The sequence below is a fragment of the Ostrea edulis genome, chromosome 1 (assembly GCF_947568905.1).
Source record: "Ostrea edulis chromosome 1, xbOstEdul1.1, whole genome shotgun sequence".
In the NCBI taxonomy this organism is placed as follows: Eukaryota; Metazoa; Mollusca; class Bivalvia; order Ostreida; family Ostreidae; genus Ostrea; species Ostrea edulis.
In genome coordinates, this window is record NC_079164.1 from 75526931 (window position 1) to 75554853 (window position 27923).

The 27923-nt window shown below is 33.3% G+C and overlaps 1 protein-coding gene across 1 annotated transcript; it reads left to right on the forward strand.

Annotated features, from left to right (window-relative positions):
- Nucleotides 1-491: 491 nt before the first annotated feature.
- On the forward strand, nucleotides 492-27913 carry LOC125681203 (calsyntenin-1-like). The gene is made up of 17 exons (XM_048921188.2): nucleotides 492-703; nucleotides 5302-5451; nucleotides 8542-8734; nucleotides 14922-15130; nucleotides 16245-16391; nucleotides 16926-17117; nucleotides 17472-17738; nucleotides 17968-18152; nucleotides 19795-19924; nucleotides 20771-20925; nucleotides 22703-22854; nucleotides 23139-23440; nucleotides 23883-24059; nucleotides 24248-24393; nucleotides 24795-24918; nucleotides 25384-25571; nucleotides 26072-27913. The coding sequence occupies exons 1-17, from the start codon at nucleotides 640-642 to the stop codon at nucleotides 26222-26224; spliced, it is 2934 nt and encodes a 977-aa protein (XP_048777145.2). The 5' UTR covers nucleotides 492-639; the 3' UTR covers nucleotides 26225-27913.
- The last annotated feature ends 10 nt before the right edge of the window (nucleotides 27914-27923 follow it).

Genomic DNA, 27923 nt, shown 5'->3' on the forward strand with positions numbered 1-27923 from the left:
AACGCCTTTCTATTTATTTTTTTCACATTTGCTTGGGTCACAATATATGAATACACATCTAACCTTGTACATTTGTGAATAATCACATATAATGTATAAGGTTAGATGTGAATATATTATGACCCAAGCACCTGTGATCACTGGTACCTGCTCTGGCGACAGTAACGTACGCACAACGGAAGTCCTTACTACACCTATACTATGCTTACATATCAACTGGGTTTATATAGATCTATAGGCGTATAGGCCTATGTATAATTTATGTGGAAAAAGGTTCTTAGACTTTGAAAAAATAATAATATTGCATCAAACATTAATCATCAATTTAAACGTAGGCGACAGTAATGCGCACATTAACTGAGAATCGGCGAATAGGCCTATTCAAAATAGGGGAAATTATACAATTAGATATCTAAGCCCCTATTCATCAATATTTATTTTTATTGTAAATATAGCGTTTTGGATTTTCCCGGTATTCCCAGGTTATTTATGGAATTGAAACCGGAAGCACCTCATTACCCTGACGTCACCATTAGCATAATGGAATCAATTGTCAGCCATTTTACATAGAAAGCCACAACAAAAGTTAACTGAAGACAACAACGAGATAGTTTCTCGTTTTTACGAGAATTTATAATAATGAAGACGATATGGATTCTAGGGGCAACCCTAATTTTGATGGATTTTATATCGGGAATGTCAGGTAAGTTATATATTTAATAAAGACGTAGGGTCTAAAAAGATGAGCCAGGTGTGCTGACCCTCCGGTAGATTACATGTCTGTCGCATGTGTAAGTCATCAACGTGTTTGACAGAATATTAAAGTTTAGCCGTAAATGTGAAATACAAGAGTATGTGATCGTATATTTTAAAAAGTGTTTTAAAGATACCCAAATCATTTATTGAACAGTTGAATACACAGTAAGTGAGTAGACTACTGACAGTGACAGTAGGCCTACACTTTGGCAGTCCTGCAGCACAATTTGCACAATTGTCTGTGTTAGAAAATCTAATTTGCTCAAATATGTCAAAAGGCAATAGTAATGTTAATACGGTAGACTTTACTGAGAAACCTTTACAGCTGCGTTGATATAATAAACTAGAAACTTATTTTTGAAAAGAGGTAAATAGGTAAAGCTTCAGAATATAAGTTAGAAAAGAAATATATCAATTACTGTTATATGACCTCATTTCTCGTTAATAGTCACTAGGCTTCTAATTATTGTTATTGTATATTAGTGCTATGTTATATTGTGTTTAACATTGATATAATGAAATATTGGGTGAACTTCTAACAGTCATGAGAAGATTGACTGCAACATTTGTGATATTTATATTTACATTTCCAATATTTGTGCCTTCAATATCTCTACAAATTGTAAGGATAGCCATTTCCTCATTAATGTGACCAATGCGAGTGTTAATACAGATAAATATGCATATAAATTGTATATTTTATCAGCTGGGAATTCCGACAGAAATGAAGGCAGAATGTAAACTTATATAAGATATAAATTTCAACTGCGTTGATGAAAATACATGAGGATATGAACTGTTAATGCTTTATGCAGAAATACTTTTCATTAAACTTAAATTAGTGTTACTAAATCTAAAGCAAACTAGCATGGCACCGCGCCATGTCCATTTTAATTGCGCCATGTCCTTTTTTCTCTACGAGAAAATTTAAACTATTTGTTAATATAAACAATTGTTCTTTAATTATTTCACAAGGTTGATTGAAAAGTTTAAAATCAAGGCAGCAGGTATTAACTTTTAAAGAGGTTAAATGATTATTCTATTACTATCATAGTGCAATGAAAGTGCCCCGAAATTGTCTTGCCACGACTAAAAGTGCCCATTTGAACATATGATATGTGTGCCCTCTCTAGATCCTAGATTTAACACTATAAATATATAGTAACACTCATATTAAATGATATTAATGGATACTAGATAAGTGATGTGACAGTGTTTAGGGGATATTTTGATTCTAAGGAAATTATAAAGATTTTATTTTGAAATCGTTGAAATGATTGTTTTAATATTGATTATTGAAATATTTCTTTGATCTGCAGATATTTTAAAAAATGTGAAAAATGGGACGAGTAATGCATTATCATGATTGATTAAACCTGTTGTGTATTGAAAAGTTTCAAACTGATACTTATGAAATGCAAAATATGAAATTACCCAGAGAGTTTGTTTACACAGATATTTGCATTGATAAAAAGATTGTAGAATGTCAAAGTAGAAATGGGAAATTTGTCACTTCTTAGAAACAAGCTATATCAGAGTATGAATTTAATTCTTATTTACTAGTGTTATTATGAATGAAGGATTCGGTTTATGTATTAATCCTCTACAAAAATAACTTTATATTTATTGTCTGGGTAGAGGTCAGTCAGTCTTTATTTCGGGAACATTTTGCTGAATATTACTGCTTAGATGTTAGTCATTAACCTTTTCACATATGTACAGGAATCAGGGGTCTGGTTAGTGTTTAGGGAAATGAAAGCTGACAGAGGCTGATGTATACCTCCAGCTACATCCATGTCAGACTTCAAAGAAAAAGAAATAACCTTAATTATTAACACGATTATTTCCAGTCATAAGTATTGGGTATTTACAGATTCCATGTGTTTTATGGTGATTGGTTTAATATCTTGGGAAATTTAGTATTCATTTCAGGTGCAACAAGATGTTTCATTGTTTGAATATATATTTTCTTATTCTCTGTCAATGATTTAAAGAATTCTGAATGCACCTGCAATCTTTTTTTATTGTTCTAAGACACAGACCTTACTATACAATGAAATAAAAAAAATCAATATTTCAATACTAGCATTAATCATATATTGCCCCTGTTTTGTATAAAATTACTAGGCATCTAGTGATTGGATTTTATACATAACGGAGCTGTCTTGATTTTCCGATGATTTATAGATAAGGATGAATTACTAGTATTGACCCTTTTTGTCATTTAGCCTTTTAAAATATGTAATAATACACATTGTATCTCTTTACATAATGCTGACCTAGTACGTTTCGTTTTGATAATAAGACATACATGTACAACTCTTGCCTTTAACTGATAACATCAAGTTTAGTATTAAAAAACAATTTTAAACAAACACCTGTAGTGAAAAAGAAATGTAAACTTCATGAAGTAAATCAGTACTATATAAAATTTTGTTTTGAATGATGGACAATTCTCAAAATCTGATCTCATCGCAAATTTCGTATCAAATATATGTAGATTTTATTCCATTCAACTTTCCTTTCACATATATTCATTCTTAGTCATATATGCCTTAGATATGTTGTTGACAACTGTAGGTGTTGTTAAACTTTATCATCACCTGGTTTGTGTCTTTGTCCCCAGGTAAAGGTCCCCCGGGGGTAGTGACAGACTTGTTTTATGAATGAAATGGACTTTTGTGTGTCAGAACTGACAGACTTATCAGAGAGGCACATGCCCCGAAACTTTCTCTATTTTTCATTTACATGTGAAATATGTTTGTAAATACAGGAGTGTCTTGAATTTTCTTACCACACAGTTTGTGGTCTTGATTCTGTGTCAACTTTAATCATGAATTAATCTGTTAGGGAGCTCTGTTGTTTCTAAGGTTTCTAAGTGTATATATATACTTTCACCATTTTAGCAGCAATCAATAAAGAATTCTTAAAAGTTTAGCTGTAGGTTTTTTGTCATTTATGAAAGCATACATGTATTTTATTTATTTATTTTTTTTTTTGTTAGCAGAATTTCATCATTTGTACAAATGGAAATTTAAATGCTTTTATTTTTGGAGAATTTTCCTCATCTGTCTAAAAATCAACTATCATAATGGTATCAAGTACATTAATGGAAAACACTGGTTAATTCCCACCCATGAGGTCAAAAATTCAATGCTCTTTAAACAGTACCATTGGATTCTGATAAAGCATAAAGGGTGTGTGTGTGTTATTCATTATTATCAAAATTCTCATTTAAACTTATATGCAAAAACTAATTAGACAGTGAGAAAGAGCATATCTGAAGATGGTTAACACCTAATGTGTAAACTAAAAAACAAACAAACCCAAGGCTGTCCCTCAGAAAGCTATATCAAATTGAAATTTGAAGAATACTTTTTAAACAGAATATTTTACTTCACCCTGTAATATTAATCATAGAAATTTATACATGACCTCATAATTCAATGTAGCAGTGTTATAGACAGAAAAACCTCTCTCTCACATGGGTGATGATGTGAGAAAACCTTTCTATTAAAATAGGTGTGCTATATTTATCAAGATTCATATGCACACTGCTCACAACTGCAACGCATTCAGGAGAAAATGACTATCATCGAAGAGAAAAACATTGGAAATGTAAATATTCAAATAATCACAAGTGTATGAAAGACAGCGTTTTCTGGTGCAAGACAACCATGTCAGATTTCTCTATTTTACACTGCAACGTAATATTGATTATGACATCATATGATTTTCTATGATTTACCAGGTACATGATCAAGCAAAATATTTGTTGTGTTCATATTTTGATATGATGTAGCTCTTTGGGAACAGTCTTGAGTTTTTAAAATTTTTCTCAAAGCTACTAAATGAATGCACTAAACTGTTGGTAACTTGCAACATTGTCAATATAAACTTTCATTACTTATATATAACTTTTGAAGTATGAGTAAGTGGGCTTCCATATTAATTAGGTCTGGTGTACAGGAGGGGGGGCATTCATGTCTCACAATCAGTCTACTGGTTTTGAAAGTAAATCTTGGAACATAATGGTCTAAAGAATGGTATGAATGGGAAGAACAGGCTTACTGCCATCAAGAAATTGTTTTATTCCAGTTTATCATTTATGGTTGGCGGCATAAGATTTTAATTGAAATTTTTCTTTTAAAAGATACTGTGAGTCAAGGGCATAGAATTCTGCATTTATGTTAATGATTTCTACTAAGCCCTTTAAAGTATTCTAGACTTTATAAGGGAGTCTTTGTTAAAGATCCAACTATCATTTCCTCTTACAATCACAGTATGGGATCTCTGAAATTGAATCAGATTTCTTGTTTATCAGCTATCTTGGGCAACAAAGATATATCTAAAAAGGAGTTAGTGTGTGGTTTAATGGAAAATCAAAATGAAGAAAATCCAAATGTAATTTTGTCCCATACAATAGTATATTGACCATTAAAAAATAGGGAATTTCCTTCTGGTGTTAATCAAGGCATAGAGTTCTCTATCATATAATTGTTGTATATAAGAATTTTTTCCCATATTTTTTTCTTTTCTTTTCAGAATCTAATTTGCATGACCCAGTAATAAAGTCGAAATTAAAAAATGGCAGGGGATTCCCCGTCTTCCATGGGAACATTACACAAGGAAGCCGGGTAGTTCAGCTTGATCAGCCACTCAGAGCTACAGATGAAGACACTGTGGGTGGTGCAAGTAAGTGATTGGTGTAGCTATTGAGAGTAGTACTGGTGTCATGTGTATTGAAAGATTTTGTGTAAATTAATGGGTGGATATAGGGTCAAGAATAACCATTTCTAACTCTAAAATTTGAAAACTATTAGAATTCATGTTTTGGGGTATGTCGTGATGTTACAGTTTGGTGACTTTTTTGTATACAATTTCTGTGAAATCACTTTCTGAGTCAATTTCATGCTTACTACTCATGGATGAAGTCCTTAAACCAAAACTATTTTCACATATTTGCAACATTAATGTACATATTATTATGGAAATGTTATTATGTAGGAAGTTTAACAAATCTCAATGATTCATGTTTTGCACCCACACTTTCTGAAATCAAAAAGTTTAGATAGGTAATGATTTCAGAATATAGCTGGAATTCTCCATTTTTTGACATAAAACAAAGTAAATGAAGGATTTTTTTGGTAAAAATGTTAGTAGTTTTATGTACCTAACTTATTTCACATTTATTTACAAGCCAAAGTGATCATGTACTTTTAAGAATGCTACTACATGTATCTCGTTGTCATTAGCTATTATCACACTGATATAATGTGAAAATTACTTAGGAACATGATAAGTAAAATTATTCATTTTTCATTATAAATAAAATGGTATGTGCTTTTGGGCTTACGAACAATGCACTTGTTGCAGTCAGCTTAAAGTTCAGACGGATACTTTGACTGTGATTGGTAAATGTCATTTGGGGCTTTTATGCAGTGTAAACTAATGATCCAGATTTACTTGGAAAGCAAATTTGGTCCTATGTGAAAATGTCAGGAGAATAGCCAAAAATGAGGCAGTATCGATTAACTTGTTTTCATTGAAACAAAAATGTACTCATCCAGACAAACCATCGGATATGGGCGGCCTTTCTTGGTGTTGTTGTTCAATCAGATTTTTCATTAACATGCTATTCAGATGACATCCAAAATACCAATATTTACTACTGTACCATTTTAGAGCGCTTGTAACCCAAATTTCAAGAAAATGTGAATTGTTTACCGTTATTTATTGAACTTTTACATTAAAAACGATAACAGAATTGTGATGTTGTCTGTTTGATGTCACATCTCATTAGCAAATTTACTTATTCACTACATGCACTATTAAAAATTTATACCGGTATGGAGAGTTATTGAAATATATACTTTGTTGCTGCAAAGCAATGCACACTGTAATCAATAGAATATTAATTATGAAAGGCATACGTAAAACTAGATCTTCACGTCATGTTTTTACAGCACATTTATTGTCTCCTTCTGCAGCCTCACAACAAATTTGATTTTTGATAAGATCAAGCAAGACACATCGCAAAGCCATTCAAAATGGTCAAAAAATGTATTCAAAATACGATTTAGATAGACCTGGATGTTTCAGGCAGGCTGTTTTTAAATTAGTGTTCCAGATGCATGTACATTCTTATTCATCCAAATTTTAGATTTTTAAAAACGTTTAATTGGTATATTAAATTACATACATGTACATATGATATTTTTAAATGCTTAATGCATGTCTCACACTTTTCGAGCTCATTTCACATTCTCACGCGCAGGTAACTATTTCTCACGCTCTCCCAAATTTTCATTTTAAAAAAAGAAGAAAAAAAGATAGAAAAAGCGACTGTCATTGTGTTTCTTTAAAATTGTCACGTCTCAAATGAATTGAACCGAAAAGTAAGAAGCCATAAACACATGTCTGTCACTCTAGGTAATCTGCTTATATGGATATCTGTGATGTTTTAGAATTTGTGGAGAACTTTATATAATTTTCTTTTATATATCTTAGAATTGGTCTTTGAACTTTACTTGATTTTCTTAAGTATCTCAAGAATTGTGATTTTTTAAAAATTATCTTAAAAATTGGTCTAGAACTTTTCATGATTATCCAATTCTTTACAATACACTGATAAACACAACAAAGACATGCTCTGAAAGTTGAATGAGTTCATTGTAATTTCTATGCATGCCAGTCACTGCCTGATCTGACAGCATTCTCCAGATTGTTCTAAATCAAATCTCTGTGCCAGTTTGTATGTAAATTAGGTTAATGTCTGTGATGTCATAATATTCTTTAAAAGTTAATGAGAGCAATGAAACAAAATACCATTTTGTTTTTCTTATCTAAATGCAACCATTTAAGACTGATTCTATGTAACTATCAAAATTCAGTGGCCACCGTATCTCTATAGAAAATCAGGTCCTACCTGTAATACACATATGTATGGAATATGGATAATACACTACATGTCATCAGCATCATGCAACATTAAGCTCACCTGAACTGAAAGCTCAATTGAGCTTTTCTGATCAAAGTTTGTATGGTACAATGTATCTGCAAACTTTCACAGTTTTTATTTCTTTTCAAGAACCACATGACCAATTTCAACTGAACTTGGCACAAAGCATTTTTTGGTGAAGGGGGTTCATGTTTGTTTAAATGGAGGGCCATGTTCAAGGCCTTAATTAAGGGGAGATGATTAAGAATTAATAAAAACAGGGTGGGTTTGTAAAAAAAAATTCTTTACTTCTCATGAATCAATAGACCAGAAAAGCGAAGCTTCGTAATACCCTATAAGTGGTATTTTTAGCGAGACACAGATTTAGCGATTTGTCCTTGCATTATGGGTATATGTATTTAGCGCGAGCTAATTTTAGCAACTTCATGATTAAAAAAAGATGGTTATTACATCTGCAGATATGGAATAAATATTAGCGATATTTTGATTTTAGCTATCTCAACACTGTTGCTAATATACGGTATAATGAGAATCCAAATCAAACCAGGAACCCCAGTGTCAAGGTGGGGCTACATCCTCTTGTAGTTTTACTCATGTTTTAATTCACACCATGGCCCCATAGTTCAGGACAGGGCTACATTAAGGATTCTAATTATATGCATTGAAATAAAGAGGAAAAATCTGTAAAGAAGGGCAAGCTGGTACGATATGTCAAATTAATATATATGCAAACATCTTAATTTTTTTCGTGAAGACTGTTTATTGTATCCTTGTGAATAAATTATTTTTATCATGTTATTAATAGTGTAATTTTTTAATTGCAGGGTTTATTTGTGGATACAGAGTTATTTCCCCTCGAAAAAGCATTCCGTTCACTGTGGAACTTTTGGACAGAACCACAGGAGAAGCCCAAGTGAAAGTGGTTGAGGGTCAAAAAGTTTCATTTGAAAAGCGGAAACGATATAAGTTCTCCGTGATCGCATATGATTGCGGACAACCTGCACATGAATCAAACAGGTAACTTGAGAGTGTACAAGTATTAGGGCATGACATATGTCCATTAAATCTTTAATGATAAATGCCAGTTGTGTATTCTGTTTTGATACCATGTTGTACCTGACAAATTTAATGAAATATCAGAACAGCAGGCATTTTAAAAAATGTATTGCACAAAGGAAAAAGCATGGAATGTTCTCAGAAAAAACCTCAGCTGCAATTTAGAATGAATGAGGGAACTGATCCCTGTGTACAATGCTAAATGTTTCATATGCTTAGGTACATTTAATGGTTCATGTCTGACCATTTACTTCATTTACATGACCAGTGGCAGGTGTTTTGAAAATGAGGCAGGAATATCATCTCTGTTAGGTACATAAATATTTAAACAAGGTCAGACTACAGTAGAGACACATAGAGTGACCAGCCAGACAATGGTACTGTATAGATCACTATTGATCAGAGTAGTTGGACTTTCTCCCTCTCTGTTTAATTAAGTGAACAATTATCTAATTCTACATTTAATAGACAGATTCCCTGTCATTGAACAAATGAACCATCGACCCCCAAATCTAGCTGTAGAGAGTTATGAAACTGATTTTTTCCCCTTCAAGATGTGATGTTTGACATTGTGATTGCATGTACATATAATGGGATATTGTATATAATCTAATGTATATTTGCAATTTAAAGAGTAATAAGTCACTCATTTTCTTGCACTGATATTTTCTGCATGATAGATACTTTTTGTACGCAATTGATGAGAGGAAACTCAAAGTCCATGGGACCACAAAAAAGTCATTCGAGAGATAGACTTTGATGTGATATATATTTAATCTGGAAACTTTATTTCATCTGAAATATGAATTCTTATTTGTTGCAACAAAAAGGGAAAAAAATAGTGTAATATTGTCTTTCAAAATTTGATGAGTGCAACAGATCATTTATCGGACCAATTAATCTCCAAGCTGGGATAGCCCACAGTGGTTCTATGCTAATGCCCTACTTTTTTTTTTTAACCATGGCCTTCTCTGGGTATGGTCCCCCTGGAAATACAATAAGCACTTCAAGGTCTAAAAGGATTATGAGTAACAGGACTTTGTTTTTTACTTTAAGCGTTTTGTAAAATCAAGAGTTGGCAAGAGTAAGTCTGTAGGGAAAAATTAGGACTGGAAATCAAGACCTCTCTGAGAGATTGTAGTGTGGGTCATCAGAGGTCAGCTGTCATACTGGGCTATTGGTTTAAGAAAAAAAAGTTTTCAGTTGAAATCTTACTAACAATGTAATGACTTTATTTCAATTTTTGTTTTATCGTATCATATTCACCAAATTGATAATAGGTAAATGAATTATCAAGATATTTACATAAAAATTGTAACAGGTTGTTTTGAAACTAGTACATGTATAATTAAAATCTGAAGAGCCACAAGCCTTTTATGGGTGGTGTGGTATGTCTTAAAAAGGTTTTTTAATCAGATGCCACATTTTACATCACCATGCATATAGATTTACATGTTAATACTTATACATAACTAACATGCATTTTCAATGTCATTGAGGAAAAAAATGTTGCTTTGACTACTGGCACCAAAACTATATCTCACTGTTCATACATCGGGCAAAGTGAAGTCTACTAAACTGTTATACTTGGTATCGTTTTTGTTGAGTGTTTTGCTCTTTTATTATCATCTTTGTTAGGTATTACACCACTTAGATATAAAATTGCCCCCTCCCCTTTCCTCAAAGGTTTAAGAGCATTGACGTGTTGTGAAACTTTGAATTTGAGAAGGCCTTGAAAGGTGTGATGAGGGTTTGTGTGCATGTCTAAGATTTCTTGCACAAAAAGTGAAAGCATTAGTTCTTTCATGTATTAATTAGCATTGATACGGAATAAAATAGACTAATGAAAATAATAACATGCGGATGAATTGATCTCTCATACATGCGAGTTTCTTCTGTCTCATTTAATGAAGTCAATGAACCAATGTGTGTGATACTGCTTAGTGTCAGTTCAGAGAAGCATAGAAAAGAAATATGTTTTATTCACAAGAAATTGGAATCAATCTAGTTAGTTGGATTGAAAGACTTATAATCCATAGAGAGATGCCATTGATTTTTAATAAGAAAAAGAAGTTCTTTCCACATCTTTAGTCTAGCCAAAGTTTACCACTGGAAATAAATCTGTCTCAAGCTAAATAGGAAAAATGCCAATATTCATTCACCTCAATAATTTAATTATAGTTGTCTAAAATCTTGTGATTTTTATTATTTCATTGGAAAGGTAAATTGAATTCTGGCTTAATTAGTTCATGTAAAACTAATCTTTGTCACGTAAACTTCTTGTGCAATCTAAACACAAGATTTTAATTTGATTGTGATTTCATTAGTGGATACACTGACATAATGATGCAGCAAGAACATAGACCAAAAGCCATAATTTACATTCATAAAGGAACCTAATAGGTTTTTAGCTGCTAGAGCACTTTCTGGTGTTAAGTCATTGATTTTCCAACATTGATAAGAACTTTGATTGCCTTATAAAATTATTTCCCCTGTAGCAGATACTTTGTAATGGGTTTCCACATCATATTCCAAGTACAGTCAACATGTATGTTAATTACATTACTGATATTAATATGTACTGTATATGCAACAGTGTATTGGAGCAAGTAACTTTTATACTTCAGAGATTAAACAATGGCATATTGTTTTGGCCTATCTATCTTTACGCCTTGGTCAGGGCTTTTGAGCAAGATATGGACTTTGTTATCATGTGAAAAGATGAGGCGTACTTTACAGTAGGAATTGGTCCCATTGGAGACTTTACAGTAGGAATTGGTCCCATTGGAGACTTTACAGTAGGAATTGGTCCCATTGGAGACTTTACAGTAGGAATTGGTCCCATTGGAGACTTTACAGTAGGAATTGGTCCCATTGGAGACTTTGCAGTAGGAATTGGTCCCATTGGAGACTTTACAGTAGGAATTGGTCCCATTGGAGACATACAAGACTTACACGTTAATGTGATTAAAAATACTGGTAATTGCAGCTAGCAAAAAGTAGCAGTGTAAAATTTAATATACATATTTCTTGATCCATTTAGTGTGTACCATTTTTATTTACACATTCAGGTAGTTTTAAACCCCCCCCCCCCCCACCACCACCAATGTAGACATGACGTGTATTAAGTTGTCACATTTTTGGAACATATTCACTCACTGAGGCAAAGGCTCAAGTGAGCTTTTCTGATTAAAATTTCTCCATTGTCTGTCGTTGTAGTTTTTGTAAACTTTCACATTTTCATCTTCTTCTCCAGAACCACTGGACCAATTTCAAACAAACTTGTTACAAATCATCCTTGAGTGAAGGGGATTCCTGAATTTGTTCAAATGAAGGTCCATGCCCCCTTGAAAGGGGAGATAATAAAAAAGGGCAAAATAGAGTGGGGTCATATAAGGTCTTATTCTTAACAATCACTAGACCAGAAAAGTAGAAATTTACTTGAAAGCCACCTGACATAGAGACAGAGTAGATCCAAGTTTGTTCAGCTCATGGCCCCTGGGGATAGGTTGGGGCCACAATAAGGTATCAAAGTTTTACATGAGAATATATACAAAACATAGAAAAAATCTTAATCTCATCAACAACAGGATTAGTCATATTGTGAGTGTAATCTTCAGGTAGTTCAAATTCAAGTTTGTTCAGAGGCCCTGGGGTTAGGGTGGGCCACAATAGGAGATCAAAGTTTTATATGGGAGTATATAAGAAATTAATTAAAATACATTCTTTTTAAAAAGTAACAAGACCACACAAAATCATCTCCAAATGCAGATGTTCCTCAGTTGTGTGGATTTAAGTTGGGGGGATTTTTTTTTTATTAGAATGTGTTTTATTTAATTTCCATATCATATACATTGTACCACAGACTAACACAGATTAACATCTAAGTACAATATATGTTATTTTACAGCAGAAATAGGATATTTATGTCTGTATAACATATTAATGTCAGTATTATTACAAGTGTATATTGACAGGGAGAAAGAGAATAGGAAGGGAGAGAAGGAAATAATTTGCTATCATACAACCAGTAATAATAATATTCATGACTGCATATCTTGTATTATTATCTATCACTTGTAATTGGATCTTGACTAGAGGGGAGATCATATGTATAAATATAATTATCTAGGGGTGATACTAACCAGAACCAGTTATGGAGAAGATGTATGGCCTAAAAAAGTTATTTATGGTGTTGATTTTTCACATTAAAAATAGAATTCTGTTCATTGGGATATTTTAACATATAACCAAAAATAAATGAAAAATCATCTATTGTGAAATTTCACAGTGATTTTTGAAGGACAATCGGTCCTGTACCCTAGGACATGTCCACAAGATATATACAATATAGTCAAGGGAATATCGTTATGTCCTGTCTGTCTGAAACTTTAACCGTGCTTAAAACTTATGAAAGTTTTTAACCTTGTGGCCTTGACCTTAGAGTTTGACCTACTTTTAAGAAAACTGAACTTATTCAATATCTCATAAGCTATTCAAGGTAGGGTTTTTATAATTTGCATATAGGCTTCTTACTTTTCATACATGATCTTTGACCTTGTGAACTTGACCTTGGAGTTTTACCCAAATTTCAAAACTTTAACCTTGCTCATAATTTTTGAATGATGAGTGATAAGGCCTTCATATTTCATTTTTAAGAAAACCTAACCTATTCAATATCTCATAAACTAATTTCATATTTTGCTTATAGATTTATAGTGATAAGACCTTTGATTTCATACCATGATTTATGACCTTGATCTTCCAGAATAGTAGGGCCAAGGTGACTCAGATGAGCGATATTGCACTTGGACCTCTTGATTATTTTTGTAGACATTCTTCTGTTAGTTGAATTAACATGAAAACTGTAAAAAAAAAATCAAAAAATTCTGTGTAGAATTAATTAAAACTCTCACTTTTAAAAACAGGTACCACTGTGTCTGTCTTTAGTCTAGACATTTTACATATTTGCTTGTGGCATGGAGAATTATGATGACCTTAGAATACTCCCTGGCAATATTCATAAGCTAGTCTGGAAACAAATATGTATCAGATACAGAGTTTGGCTTTAGAATTGCAATTGAAATCTGAGGCATGAAGTTGTGAACTTGCACTTTTGTTCAAATTTTTTTTAATATAGGAATTTTCACGTACTGTTGTATTTCTATTTCAACTGACTTGATTGAAAAGTCTCAAAGTGAATTTGTATATGTCTTTCAATATTTTAAGTGTATTGGCATATGGTGATAAAAATAAAAAATCGGAATAATGGCCAGCATGTATTTAAAAATATCATTATTTAAAAGAATTTAAAAAATTGATGTGCTTTATAAGTATGCTTGCTATTACACATATACTTAAGTCTTGATGAATTTATTAGTCTGATAAGTTGACAAGGAGACAAGTTAAGTTCGTACTTGATGGGGAAAAGAAACGGAACATTTCATTAAGAGTGCAGTCAATTTTCTCACAAATAAGAATTTATTATTGTGTATTCTTGGTGTGAAGTAATGTACTATTGATTTTCTGGGCAGAAGATGGAGGGCCAATAAAATTTGTCGGAGAGAGACAGTACGGAGAAAGACGATACGACAGGGGAAGTCAATAACACTATAGATAGGGAGAAAATGAGAAAGGGGGTTTTAAGGCAGACAATATTAAAGGGTGACTGAGGGGTTAAATTGGGTGAAAATGAATTGACTGCATCATGTTCCTTGTCAACAGATAGATTGTGTGGTATGCCAAAAATTCTTTTGGTGTGTTTAGGAAAATATAGAGAATTTATGGTGAAATAAAGTAATTATTTTTTTTTTAATAGATATGCTTTTATGTAGTGTTTTCATATATTTATATGTGTGGAAAAATTGGAAGAATAAAAACTTTTATGTCCGATGGAACATGTGTGTAGTTTGCAGCAATGCTAAATGTAACAGGCAGATGGACATACAATTAACGAAATATCCCCAAAGTATTGCCTTGCTGGCAGCACAAAAATTGCAAAGAAAGCATCATGGTTACTCCCATGTTGAAAAAGTGCAATATCTAGGAAAGAAATAGCTTGTCTTCTTGGGGTTTCAGATTTGTCATTAACCTAAGACATTTACTTGTACAATGAATTTAATAAGGTACATCTGGATTCTGTTTTCAGAGCCATCATTTTCATCCGAGTAGAAGATGTGGACCGATATTCCCCTACCTTTGACAAGCCTGATTATGTTGTGGATTTGGAGGAGGACAGACTGTATGACCCCTTGATGACATTACATGCCCATGACCAGGACAGGTCCAAGGTGTTCAAAGAGATTTGTGAATATGAAATCGAGAATCCGAATGTTCCATTCACCATTGATAAAAATGGTAGGTATGGTTATAAAGCATGTGCAGTTTTTGTGAGGTAACAGTTTTACACATAAAATGGTGGAATTACTTATGCAGAGATTTTTTTAATCTTTGATTTTAAGGGCCATTATTTCTGCTTTGAATGCATATATTCAACTGAAATTTGATATATTGATACATCATGAAAATATCAAGGTCATGTTCTTACTCAGTTCTTGTTTGAATAAATTTTGACAGTGTTGTGAAAATTTCAAAGAATTCATAGTTTCTGCTCATTATGTCAGTCTATGTCGTAATTATATTGGGTCAGATAAGGTTCTATTTAGCAGATTACATTATGTCATATATTGGGTCAGATAAGGTTCTATTTAGCAGATTACATTATGTCATATATTGGGTCAGGTAAGATTTTTTTTTTAGCAGGTCGATGCCCCTTGAACTTAGAATCTTTTAAATAATTCATTTGCTGCTCATTATCTCAGTCATTCATGGACATTTGGAATTGAAATTTGGGATATCGATATATCATGAGAATACACAGTTCAAGTACTTAAGGAGGTACTCTACATCGTCATCATGGCCGACTTCCTTTTAAAACATGGATGAAAATATAAATATCAGCAATATTTGTCTATTCATTTCAATAATCATTGCCTAGCTGAGTAGCTCAGGAGATTAGAACGTTGAACTGTAGATACTGTAGATCACGGTTTCGTGTCCAGCAGGGGTTTGAAATATTTTCAGATTGCTGTCTACTAAAACTGCATTTTTTGACTAAATAAAGTAAACTTGAAAGTTTTCAATTTCCAAAAAAATATTGTTCTACATATATCCACTTTTCATCCATATCAAATTTCTCTGGTGTAGCTCCCCCCCCCCCCCCCCCCCCCAACCAAATCAGAATTTCAAGCCCTATGTGTATTTTGTATTTAGTTGTCTAGTTCCCCCAGCATGTTGATAGTCCTTGTTCCTTGTCACAATGTACTGAAAATGTGCAAGGAAGACAATGATTATAAGCATGAAATGTGAATGAATTATTGAAAGGCTATTAAGATAAAAGTATATTGACATTTTATGATTGATTTTGATGATTTAGGAGGAAAAAGGCTTCAGATTTATATGTTTGTTTCAGGAAACATCCGCAACACACAGAAGGTTTATTTCAAAGACAGACATAACTTTATTTTGAAAATCATTGCTCGGGATTGCGGAGGAAGAAAATCAAAGGCTGTGTTTATCAATGTCCTGGTCAAAGAAAAATGCAAGCCCCAGTGGACAGGTAAGCAGAATTCAGAGATAACATGATAATAGAGGAAGTTTTTCCAAAAATCTGTCACAGGGCAAACAAGCTGTGTTTACCCAGTTGTGATTTGCCTGATCAATGCTAATATGATGATCAAGAACTTCATTGGATTCGCATTTTTCAAGTAAAAAAATAAATCTCAAGAATTTAAAGACAAAAGTCTGCATTAGAAATTTGTTGTCCTTGAAAAAGGAGTCCAGGGAATTTTTATTTTATTTTTAATCGCTCAAAAGATTTTTTCTTTTGTCTTGTCCTTAGAATCTCCAGTATATAATTATGATTTTTGTTCCCAGAGTTCCCAGTATATAATTATGATTTGTGTTCTCAGAGTTCTCAGTATATAATTATGATTTGTGTTCTCAGAGTTCTCAGTATATAATTATGATTTATGTTCTTAAGAGTTCCCAGTATATAATTATGATTTGTGTCCTCAGAGTTCTCAGTATATAATTATGATTTGTGTTCTTAGAGTTCCCAGTATATAATTATGATTTGTGTTTGAATCACCAGATTTCCCGCACCACATCCAGTACCTAGCTAACAGTGGGAAACAGAAGGTGGCCGCTACAGCCTCCCTTCAGTGGTGTGACGACACCTGTATTCCTGACCAGGTGACCCTTCAAATGCAGTTGTCCACCAAACACATAGGCAAAGGCTGTGATAGAGACACCTACTCCATCACCTCCCAGAGGAAGCTGTGTGGTGAGTCTATCCCCACAGGCAGTGTGAAGCCTAGTATTCAAATTCACTATACCAGATGGCCTTCTTTTAAGTAAAGCAAATAGACATAAGGGTTTTCAAGTACGTTTTTTTTAAAATCATATACAGATACTCATCTGTTGAAGAAAACAGAATTATATTTTAGAAAAGATCAAAACATTTAAGAAAATGTGTATGTCATATACACTATATAGAGTAGTTACATTCCTTGTAGTCTTTTAGTTTTAATACACAAAAGATTATACATCCAAGATTGAAGGGTATTTGTAAAATTTTCACCCCGTTTATACAATGAAGATTTGCTATTTTAGCTGATGACTTGTGAATTTTTATCAGGTGCTAATGACCGCAATATTGAATTGCTCCCCTCACCAAGTTTGACCACCTCCTGGACACGCTATCTGCCCACTGATGATGGCAAGGAGAGTGACCAGGTATTCTATTTTGACGGTGAGAGCAATGCTGTCGAGGTGCCGCAGAATCGCTTCAACCATACAATACACAAGCACTTCACCATCATGACATGGATGAAGCATGAACACGCTGAAATAAAGGACAAGAAGTATCCAAAGGAACACATCATGTGCATGTCTGATGGAGACAGTGAGTTCCAACTAAATTTATCAGTTCTGCACTTCATGTACAGGAATTACTCTCAGAAATAATACCATTGAATTATATCTATATTGAATGTGACGGGGAAAAAATGCATGATGATGAATGTGACTATACTAAAAGTAATCCCCATTTTTTATTGATTTTTCCTTTTATTTCAATTTTAACATTTTGTCACAAAAAGAGTCAAATTGTTATTTGTGCTTGTGTATTTCAGATATGAACCGTCATCATTACTCTTTGTTCGTACATGGAGATAAACTGGTTCTCCTGCTCCGTAGAGAGGCAGCAGATGCCTCGGATATGGAGGTCTTTAAGCCCGCTGAATGGAGATGGAAAATTTCGGAGATCAATCAGAGAGATGAGTGGCATCATTACGCCATTAGTGTGAACTTTCCTCGTGTAAGTACATGTATTGCATACGGCATGGACTTTGATCCTTGGGGCATTACTAATGTAATCAATGATAATGAAATTTAATTTGTCTACATAAGTATGTTTATTTTCCTGTTTATTAGATACAATCCCTGAAACTGTCTACGTTCTCATCTTCCTGTTTGTTCCCAGTTTTGTACTCACCGTTCACCAACCTCTGACACTCACCAATCACAAAGCATTCAGCGAGTGTTTACCATTCATTTAGCATTCTGTCCTTGTTTCTTCATTGTCATTTTGAACTCCGAAGTGAAAGGATCAATCTGTCTAATGATGACAAAATGAAAAAGGTGCATAAGGGTGAATTCAGAGCACCTGTTCTTGAGCAAGCCGTTGAAATGAAGGTCTTTCTAAAAAAAAAATATATGATAGAAACAAAACCATACTCACAGTTAAGAAGATTTGATAAAAATTATGTAAATGTGTGAAGGTATTTCTAAGGGATTAAAAGAGGTTTTAAGATCATATTAACTGATACAGTTCATCTGTATGTATGGGTGTTATTACATATCAACAGGGAATGACCAGTGCCACACCTCACCATTTGATGCAATCATTCTGAATAATCATTGTTAAGCATGCTAAACAACTTCTTAAATTATCCATTGAAAACAGATTATTTTTCTTCTCATTTGTTGCTGTTTGATTAATTGTATCTTAAATGTTTTTCCTTCATACAGGAAATATTCAATAGTGTTTGAATAAATGTATATCATGTAAGAAACACAAATCCATATATATACAGCATGCATGTACCAGTACGTGTACAGATGCATCTTTCTCACATTTCATGAGTCATTATTTTTTTTTCAGGAAATGTTCACAACAAAAAGCAATTTAGCTTTTTAATCAAATCTTAGAATGTTTGCACTACAAAATTTATTCATTGATTAAATTTGCTTTTTTTTCTTTTTCTTACCTGATTATCATGAAATAAGGACAATGAGAGAAAAACACCCAAATAAATTTGATATTGTATTCACCAATCGCTCATCGTTCACTTTGCTCTTGATTTTGCGGTCCATTCATTAACTGTTTAAGAAGTTGCCTTTAGTGTTCATACACCATTCACTCTGCATGTTCCATGTTTGCTCACCATTCACTAATGTTCAAAAGGAGAAACAGAATGTTTCAGGGAATGTATATATACAGCTAGATTTTGAGAATGTTTTGTGATATGTTTCTAATTTGATCATTGGAGTAAATGTACTTACATGTAGTATATACATGTCGCCTGACCTTGTTTATGCATTTTAACACACCATTCTTCTGCCTTCTGAAAGATCCTGTTTTTAAATTAAAGATTCAGTATCTGTTTTATTTTCTTCCAACCAAGGTGTGTTGTTTTGAACTTTCAGATGATTCTGTTGACCATTACCACTAGTTAGTAATAAATCTTCAGTGTTAATGCAAAAGTACTTATTTTACTCAATTATGAAACAAAGTATGGAGATGTGTATCTTGAATTTAAAGTTTTTGGTCGTACTGATAAATAGAAATACTTGTATTGTACTATGTATTTTCTGATTTTAGGTGCAGCTGTTTGTAGGTGGTAACATGGTATTTCCAAATGAAGATAACTCTGAATTCTTGTGTTTTCTGATTTTAGGTGCAGCTGTTTGTGGATGGGAACATGGTGATTCCTGATGAAGATAACTCGGAAGTGGTTGATGACTGGCCTCTTCACAAGACCAACAAAGTCCATAACACCAAACTCATTGTTGGAGCATGCTGGGAAGGTTCGTACATATACCTGTACTTGTTTTGTTTTTTTTAATTTTAAAGACTACTTTGTTCTAGATGCACTTCAGTACCACAAATTGAATGCTCTACTTTTACATACTACAATTTTAACTTTGTCTAACTCCATGATTCTTTAAAGAAAAAAGGTGATGTGTTAAAGGTACATATGCGCCAACTTTTATATTAGAATTTGATAAAGATACTATGGTACTCCATCATTAAATGAAATAAAAAAAAAAACTCTATTAAATATGCATAGAGATATAAATGAAAATAATTTCAAATCACAGTTTGTCTTTTTACATGCTTTCCAAAACAAGCTAAGTTCTGACCACATGACTATCTTATTAGCATACAATATGCTATTTTCCCAGCAATTCTTGGACCTGTACATTATACCATATCTAACTACCCTTTTAGTGTTTTATACATGATCTAGGTTAATGAATTTAGTGTGATGTGTCCTTACTCCTCTATCTACAGTCGATAAACTTGACATCAAAACTTACTGACGCCATTGGTTTCTTTCTGTGTGAAGAAGGTGCACACAATGCATACATTATATAAATAAGGCCAACCGAAGATGTTTGAGAGTTAAATTAGTCAAGAATGAACTAAAGATGTCTACATATTCCTTTCATCAAGGATGAAGTCAAATGTTTATACTACCTATTTTATATTGCTATTATATATACATTAATCATGGTAGTTGGGGGGGGGGGGGGGGGGGGGGTAATTATTAAGATGCACAAACCTTTAAACATTTAAAGTAAGTTTTTGTCATGATGAAAGTCCGATAGAAATAAAACAAAAAGATTCAATTTTGAAATTTTTTTATTTAGGTGGTCATCATAAATTCAACCACTATTTCCGAGGTTACCTGGCCGGCCTGTCTGTACTGAAGGGCAAAACGGAGAGTGAGAGAGTCATTCGTTGTCTGAACAACTGTCAGGAAAACCTGGACTTCAGTGCTCTCAGTGCCATGCACAGCGGAACAGTAAGTGATCCTCCTGTAGTGTTTTGTGTTTAGTTGACAGAATCTGGTATGGTTTTGAATGGTTTTTGATCAAAGACATAAAGGTTAAGGAATATTATTACCTGGTATACCCCCACAAACAAGGGTGGGGGTGGGGTATATTGGTTTCCCTTCAACCATTCATAATCACATTCTGTCTAAAGGTTTTCTCTGAGGCTGTTTATTTTACCAGATATCAGATTTTATGAAAATGTTGTATATTATGTAAATCTGTACCTGATTTTATATTACTTTGTTCAATTTTTAGGCCAATTTGGCCATTTGTGGTTATTTTTTCATGATAATTCTGTACATTATCCTAATATTCTCCTCTCAGACAACTTTTGTGGTATGTTGGTTTTATCATGCTGTTTACCTGGCTTTTACGCCCATGTCATGAAGTGATCAGAGAATATGGTGTTACCCTTTTTATCCGTTATTCTGTCATAGTTTTCTGGACTTTTATAGTTGTGCTTGTAAATACTGAGCTATAAATATTTGATATATATATCTTGACATTGTTTGACTTTCATGTCTATTGACTTATTTTCACTTTATAAGGTTTTGCCCTTAGACTGAAGATTTCTAATTATTCACCATTTTCTGGAATTTTTTTCTAATGTTCTTTTAGATTTTAGTGTGTACCTTTATGGTGCAATTTTCTGTTTCCTTAGTTAAGTAAGTAATTCATTATAAGGTCCATCATGCATTTCCATGTCCTTAAAACTAATGTAATTTTCTTCACAACTGATGAACAAGAAAGCACTTTAAAAACACTATTATGATATTCAATTTTTGTTTCATTTTGGACCCTGTGTTATTGTCACACTAGGAGCCTGTTTATGGTGCTGCTAAAATCTGTCATTTTGTCCAGTCCCCAATAGTGTAATATCCAATGTACTTCTGTAGAGTGCTGCTTTCAAAAAATTTACATTCTTACTTAATAAAAACAAATTCTAGAGAATTCTGTTTCTAGAAAATATACAGTGTAAGTAAACAGATACATGTATGTCATTACCTATCTATTGAACTTTCCCAAACACTGTTCTAAAAATAGAATATCTTTTCCAGATTCTTAAAACCTAGGTTACATGTGTCAATCTGTATTACACATATACTACACAACACAACCTTGGACTTTCAAATATTTCAAACTTGAATGTCAGCAGGGGTTTCCGTGTCATACTGTCCCATCTAGTCATCCATTCATATGTTTTTAGGACAATTAATTGGATTCATATGGTCTGTTATGTGTATGTCTGTGTGATTTTTATCCATCTATACATTCATGTTCTAAAATATTTAATAAACTAGCCATATTCAAAGCTCTAAAGAGCAATGAAAGTCATAAAGCCCAAAAACCTATTGTATTTAGTTTTGAGCTGTACTTTGTATTTTGAACCTCATCTGACTTTTTTGTTTTCTCAACATAATGTTTATAATATACCCCAATAGGGATAAGCCATGTGGAGGTATTGTTCCCATTAGGACAGGTCTAGTGTTTGGTCTTTTTTCCCCTGGTCACTTTGTCTTACCACAACTTTAACTTTCATAACTTTGAACTATTCAAAGATGGTCTTCATACTCTCTAAATTAGAATGTCAAGATCAAAGCTTTGGGGCATAGTATTTCATGAACACATCTTGAAATATGCATAGGTATTCATTCAATTTAAATGATTTCTTTAGAGTTTCATCCTTTCTGGCATCACCTATGGCAAAGCATGAGGATACAATGAGAGAATTTTTTTTTTTTACAGACTGTGAGCTTCAATAGGGAGATGACTGACTTCAGAATTCAGAGTAAGAATATTTCTGAAGTGCAGGCTCTGTTGAGAGAGGTTCATTATATCAACAGCAGAAAATTTCCCACCCCAGGCCGAAGAAACCTGACCGTGACCACAACCATTCAGTAAGTACAAGTAATAACCACATTAAACAGCTGTGTATTTCACTCCGCTGTGTATGGGTAATTTCAGAACATATGGACATTATTGCATGCATTCAGGAATTTTGAACTTCTTTATAAAACTTGTGAACTTATGAGGATATAGAAACAAGAGAATAGAGGTATAGGAAGGTTGTTAGTGTACTTCGGTATGCATATGAATATTCCTCCAGTTTTATGATCTGAAATATCAGTACAAGTCTTTTATAATAATCTGCATTTCTTTACACCTACCTGATAATTTTCAGTTGTGGGTCAGCCGAGACCTTGCTTCCTGTTGTGGACAGCTACATCTTGGTCAAACCAGCAATCAAACCCTCCATCACCCTACGAGGGCAATCCTCCATCAGCGCCACGGAGGATAAACTGAAGGCCGGGATCCGGGTCTTTGAGGACATTAATATATCTGTGGATTTTGCCGTAGAGAAGAGTACTGATGGAAAAGTTAATCACATTCTTGGAGAAGACAAAACTGAAGATGGTGATTCAAATGTTGAGCTGGGGAAGGAAGAGAAATTACAGCTGAAATTGGAGAGAAAGAAGGCAAAACGTTAGTATATATTTTCATAATACAGCATTAATAAAAATATAGGTCATAGTATCACCAAAAGACTTTAATGGTGTGGATGTTGAAAGATCAAAGATATGTCTATCAGATGTAGATAGTGCCTAGTGTAATAATGGCAGAAATGGGAATTTTCATGTAAAAATATTAGATATTCTAAATGGAAGATTGAGAGATTTTGGCTGTTAAAATCACTGGCAAACTTTGTTAAAAGATTTTTTAGTGCTGCCTGCTCTTCCTGAACTAATTTACTTACACCTAACTATGTTTATTTATATTTTTCAATATCTACTGTTTTTTGTTTGTTTTGGTGACCCTTGCCTATAATCATAGTTTATATATGTATATATTTGTTTGTACCTCTAGTACCAGAGATCTGGTTTTGAGTGAATAAATGAATTGAAAACAAGAAATGTTTGTGTTACAGAGGACACCACCAGCAAGGCCTCGGATGCCCAGTTGATCTTGTTAGATATGTGCACAGTTAAGGCTGACCCACCACTGGATTTGTATCACGAGAGACTAGAATTGCCTACCACCATCATGAATGAGTTCAACATGAAAATTGAGGGCACACAAACCAGCAAAGGCCTGGTTATTTCCAGTAAGTAGGATTCTGCACTGTACTTTTCACAAGATGTAAACATACAAATTTGTATTTTCTGTTTTGTTTTTTCACTTATTGTGTTGATGATATCGGCAAAGCTTCGGGTTTGATGCTGAAGCCAACATGTCTTTCAGCATCTAAATCATGTTTAGAATTGTGTAACATGAGAGTGGACAACATTTCAGATGCTGATAATATCGAGAACTATGTTTTGGTGCTGAGGGGAATTTTGTATGTTCATGAAAAGGATAAACCCTTCACTGGACGGAACTTCCATTTGTCATGCTCCTCCCAAAATGGCCGCTTCAACAGCAATGTTATGGACATCAAGGTATACTTTGTGTTGATAAGACTGCTCAAGATTTGATGTAAAAGATTAGTTTATGTCAAAATAATTCCAAAGTTGTTTCTTACAATTATTTTGATTAGACAAAATAAAGCTGAACAAGAATTTACACATCAATAAATCGAAAAATGTGATGTATTCATACGAGCCTGAAAACAAGCAACAATTGGGAAACTATTCAGATTGTTAATACAGTGAAGGAATTCGAACATAAAGTGCTCACATTTAGTAAAATGTCCAGAGTTTACACATTTATAAATTCTTCAAAAATAATTATCCTATAATTGTTTTAATAGAAATTTAGAAGTATTCAGGTTTCAGTCTGTTTCAACATCAGTTTGTTTACATCTGGTTTTGACATGCATGTATATAAATGTTGTTTACAGATAATGAAGATTCAGGAAGAAAACAATGTAATTTTGCCACTGAGAGCCCAGCAGTCTGTTCAGCACATTCAGCTTCCCTCTGTTAGTGGCACAGGCAATATGGCAATAGGAACTGCCTCTCCAAGTAAGTGTTCACGTTTAAATGGAGACCACTCATTGTTGGTGGCTCTGGTAGATATGGTTGTTGATTAAACATCTGTCTGTAAACTTTGTTTAAATGTATGTTTTAAGTTTAATGATTCTGTTAGCTATGGTAGATATGGTTGTTCATTAAACTTCTGTCTGGAAACGTTGTATAAATTGATGTTACTGTGGAATCATTGAAATTTGTGGGGTTCAGTTTCCATGGATTGTCACTATCTTACACTTTCTTTGGGATGTAATTTCGTAGATATGGTTTCTGCACATTGAAACATTATATAAACTGTGTATGTTGTTTTCATAGGACAGGACCCTTGGAATCTATGAAAATTGAGCTCCCATGAATGATTCTACAGTATACATATGTCCATGTATTTTGATTTTGGTGATTCCACACATAAGCACCTGTATTTTTGTGATGAAGACTAATCTCTATTTCTGTGGATAGATGTTGGTATGGTGGCCATTATTGTGGTGTGTGTGGGCTTCCTCCTCTTCATGATTATTCTGGGAGTCATCAGGATCCGAGCAGCCCACAGGAGAACCCAGGTGGTGCAGGTGGAGCCTGAAATGGAGTGGGACAACGAAATGAACATCACTGTCAATCCCATGGAACAGGAGACTCACCCACTCCATGTAAGTATACACTCACCCGCTCCATGTAAGTATACACTCGCCGGCTCCATGTAAGTATACACTCACCCGCTCCATGTAAGTATACACTCGCCGGCTCCATGTAAGTATACACTCGCCCGCTCCATGTAAGTATACATTCACCCGCTCCATGTAAGTATACACTCACCTGCTCCATGTAAATATACACTCGCCCGCTCCACCTCCGTGGGAGTACTTTTAGATCAGTATAGCACATTTTGGTGTTCGCAGAAATGAGGAGACTTGCAAAGTTACAGACTTCTCTCTTTGTTGTTTCTGAATCTTTTATGCAATATTGCTAGATAAGACTTTTGCATATTGCTTTAGGAAATTCCTGGCATTTAAGATTTGGATATCATTTTAAGAATCGCTGAACTTCAGACAAGATGATTCAGAATGCTACTGAAGTTGCTGACCGTCTTATTAGAATTTTATGAAGATGTATGCTGTGAGTATTTAAAAATGTTTCCATGGTATTTCAGGTGTTTGATTATGATGATGGCGTTGGAAAGTCGATGAGAGACGATAGTGATTCAGAGGATGATTTTAGCAGTTACCACGAGGAGGAGGACGATGACTCCTCAGATGAGGAAACGGTGCCCAAAAAAGAACTTGAATGGGACAATTCTATCTGAGGAAACACAACAAAATCAAAGAGTTCTGTTAGAGAATTTTAAATTTATTTTCCGATTTGAAAAACTTTTCACTGGAATAATCCCCACCTTGTGAAGACTTTGGTCTTACTTACTTACATAATATTGTGTAACGAGGCAGTTACTCAAACTTACAAGATTAAATGCATGTGGTTTTTAACATAACTTTTTTTTATTCTTCTAAATTTCACAGTATAGATGTTCATTTTATTTTTCCTCTTTTCATTTAACAAGCAGTGACACTTGTTGATCTAACTGTTGTTTGTTAAGACTTGCTGATACCTAAGAAAATCATATCAATGACTTTCATATTGGGAGGGTTTAGTTGCTATGGTGATGCCATAATGCTTTAATGTCCACATTCTGTCATTTATGTTGTCTTTGTTTTACTGTGTATGGTGCTGTTATACAGATTGAAGAGTATTAGTTTTGGAAAATGAAGTATGTGAAGCTACTTCAATCAACATTCAGGCATGTACTGGATATTTTTCATTCCTTTAAGAATATGTCATTGGGTTATAATCCTAGGAGTTTTTATTCAATTTTACGTATTTTAAAATTTTTATCGTATATGATTCACGAGTTGTGAAAATATTTGTAAATAGAATTGATCAGTCAGTGTTTGTGAAATTAGATGTAAATACTTTTTAGCATTGTAAGCAAAGGTTGTAAGATATTTCTTGATTGATTATTTTGATTTTGATTTTAACAACACTTTTTATACATTCCATCTATTTGTTGGTCAGTTGATACGATTTATGTATACACTTTTCATCTCTGTTTATTTTTTAAGGTCATACTCTGTAGATTACAGAACATATTAACTTTAGGACTTGTTACATTTCAGGGCTTATGTGTACATTTGTGTTGTCATTAGTAACGCATGTGATTATCTTGTTTATAGCTAAGCAATCTCAACAAAGTATTTTATACAACGTTTTTCCTCATATCATTGCATACATTATGCTGATCTTTTGAATGAAACTTTTTAGTTTCTCTCCTCATATACAAAACGTTACATAAAGGAAGTACTTTTTGTATTGAAAAAAAAAATACATTGTTGAATAATGTATTCGTATTTATAGTGTGTCATTAACAGAAAAATAATACAGATTTTTATACTGAAATTTAAAGGCATTATTTCTGGATGTTTCTGAAAAAAACTAAAAGTTCTACAGATTGCTTGTAACAGTTTAAAAAAGAACTGTCCATTCCATGATAATAATTACTCTGATATATTCTCTTAACTCATTCCATATTGACACTCATACAAGTCATAAACAAGTTTGCCAGATGTATATACACTGTATGTGTGACAACATACTTCATTCCATGGGTAGATTACACACACATATATGTGTAGCTTAATTGAAAGTTTGAGCAATATCTTGTGTAATGCATAATGGATTTTGAAATATAGGTGTAATAATAGTGGGCATTTTCCATTCATATAAATCTCAAATATGGCTGCTTTTTATTGTATAAATATGCCAGCTTTTTTTATCACGAAACTATTAGCTGTTTCAACAGCATTAATGCAAAATAAATGCGACACAAACTAAGTTAATGAGGATTTAAACATGGTACAATTTGTTAATTTAGCCACACAATGAATATGGCATGTTGTGTAAATCATTTTTTATAAATAAAACAGGCTATCATATTAAAGATGTCTTTTATT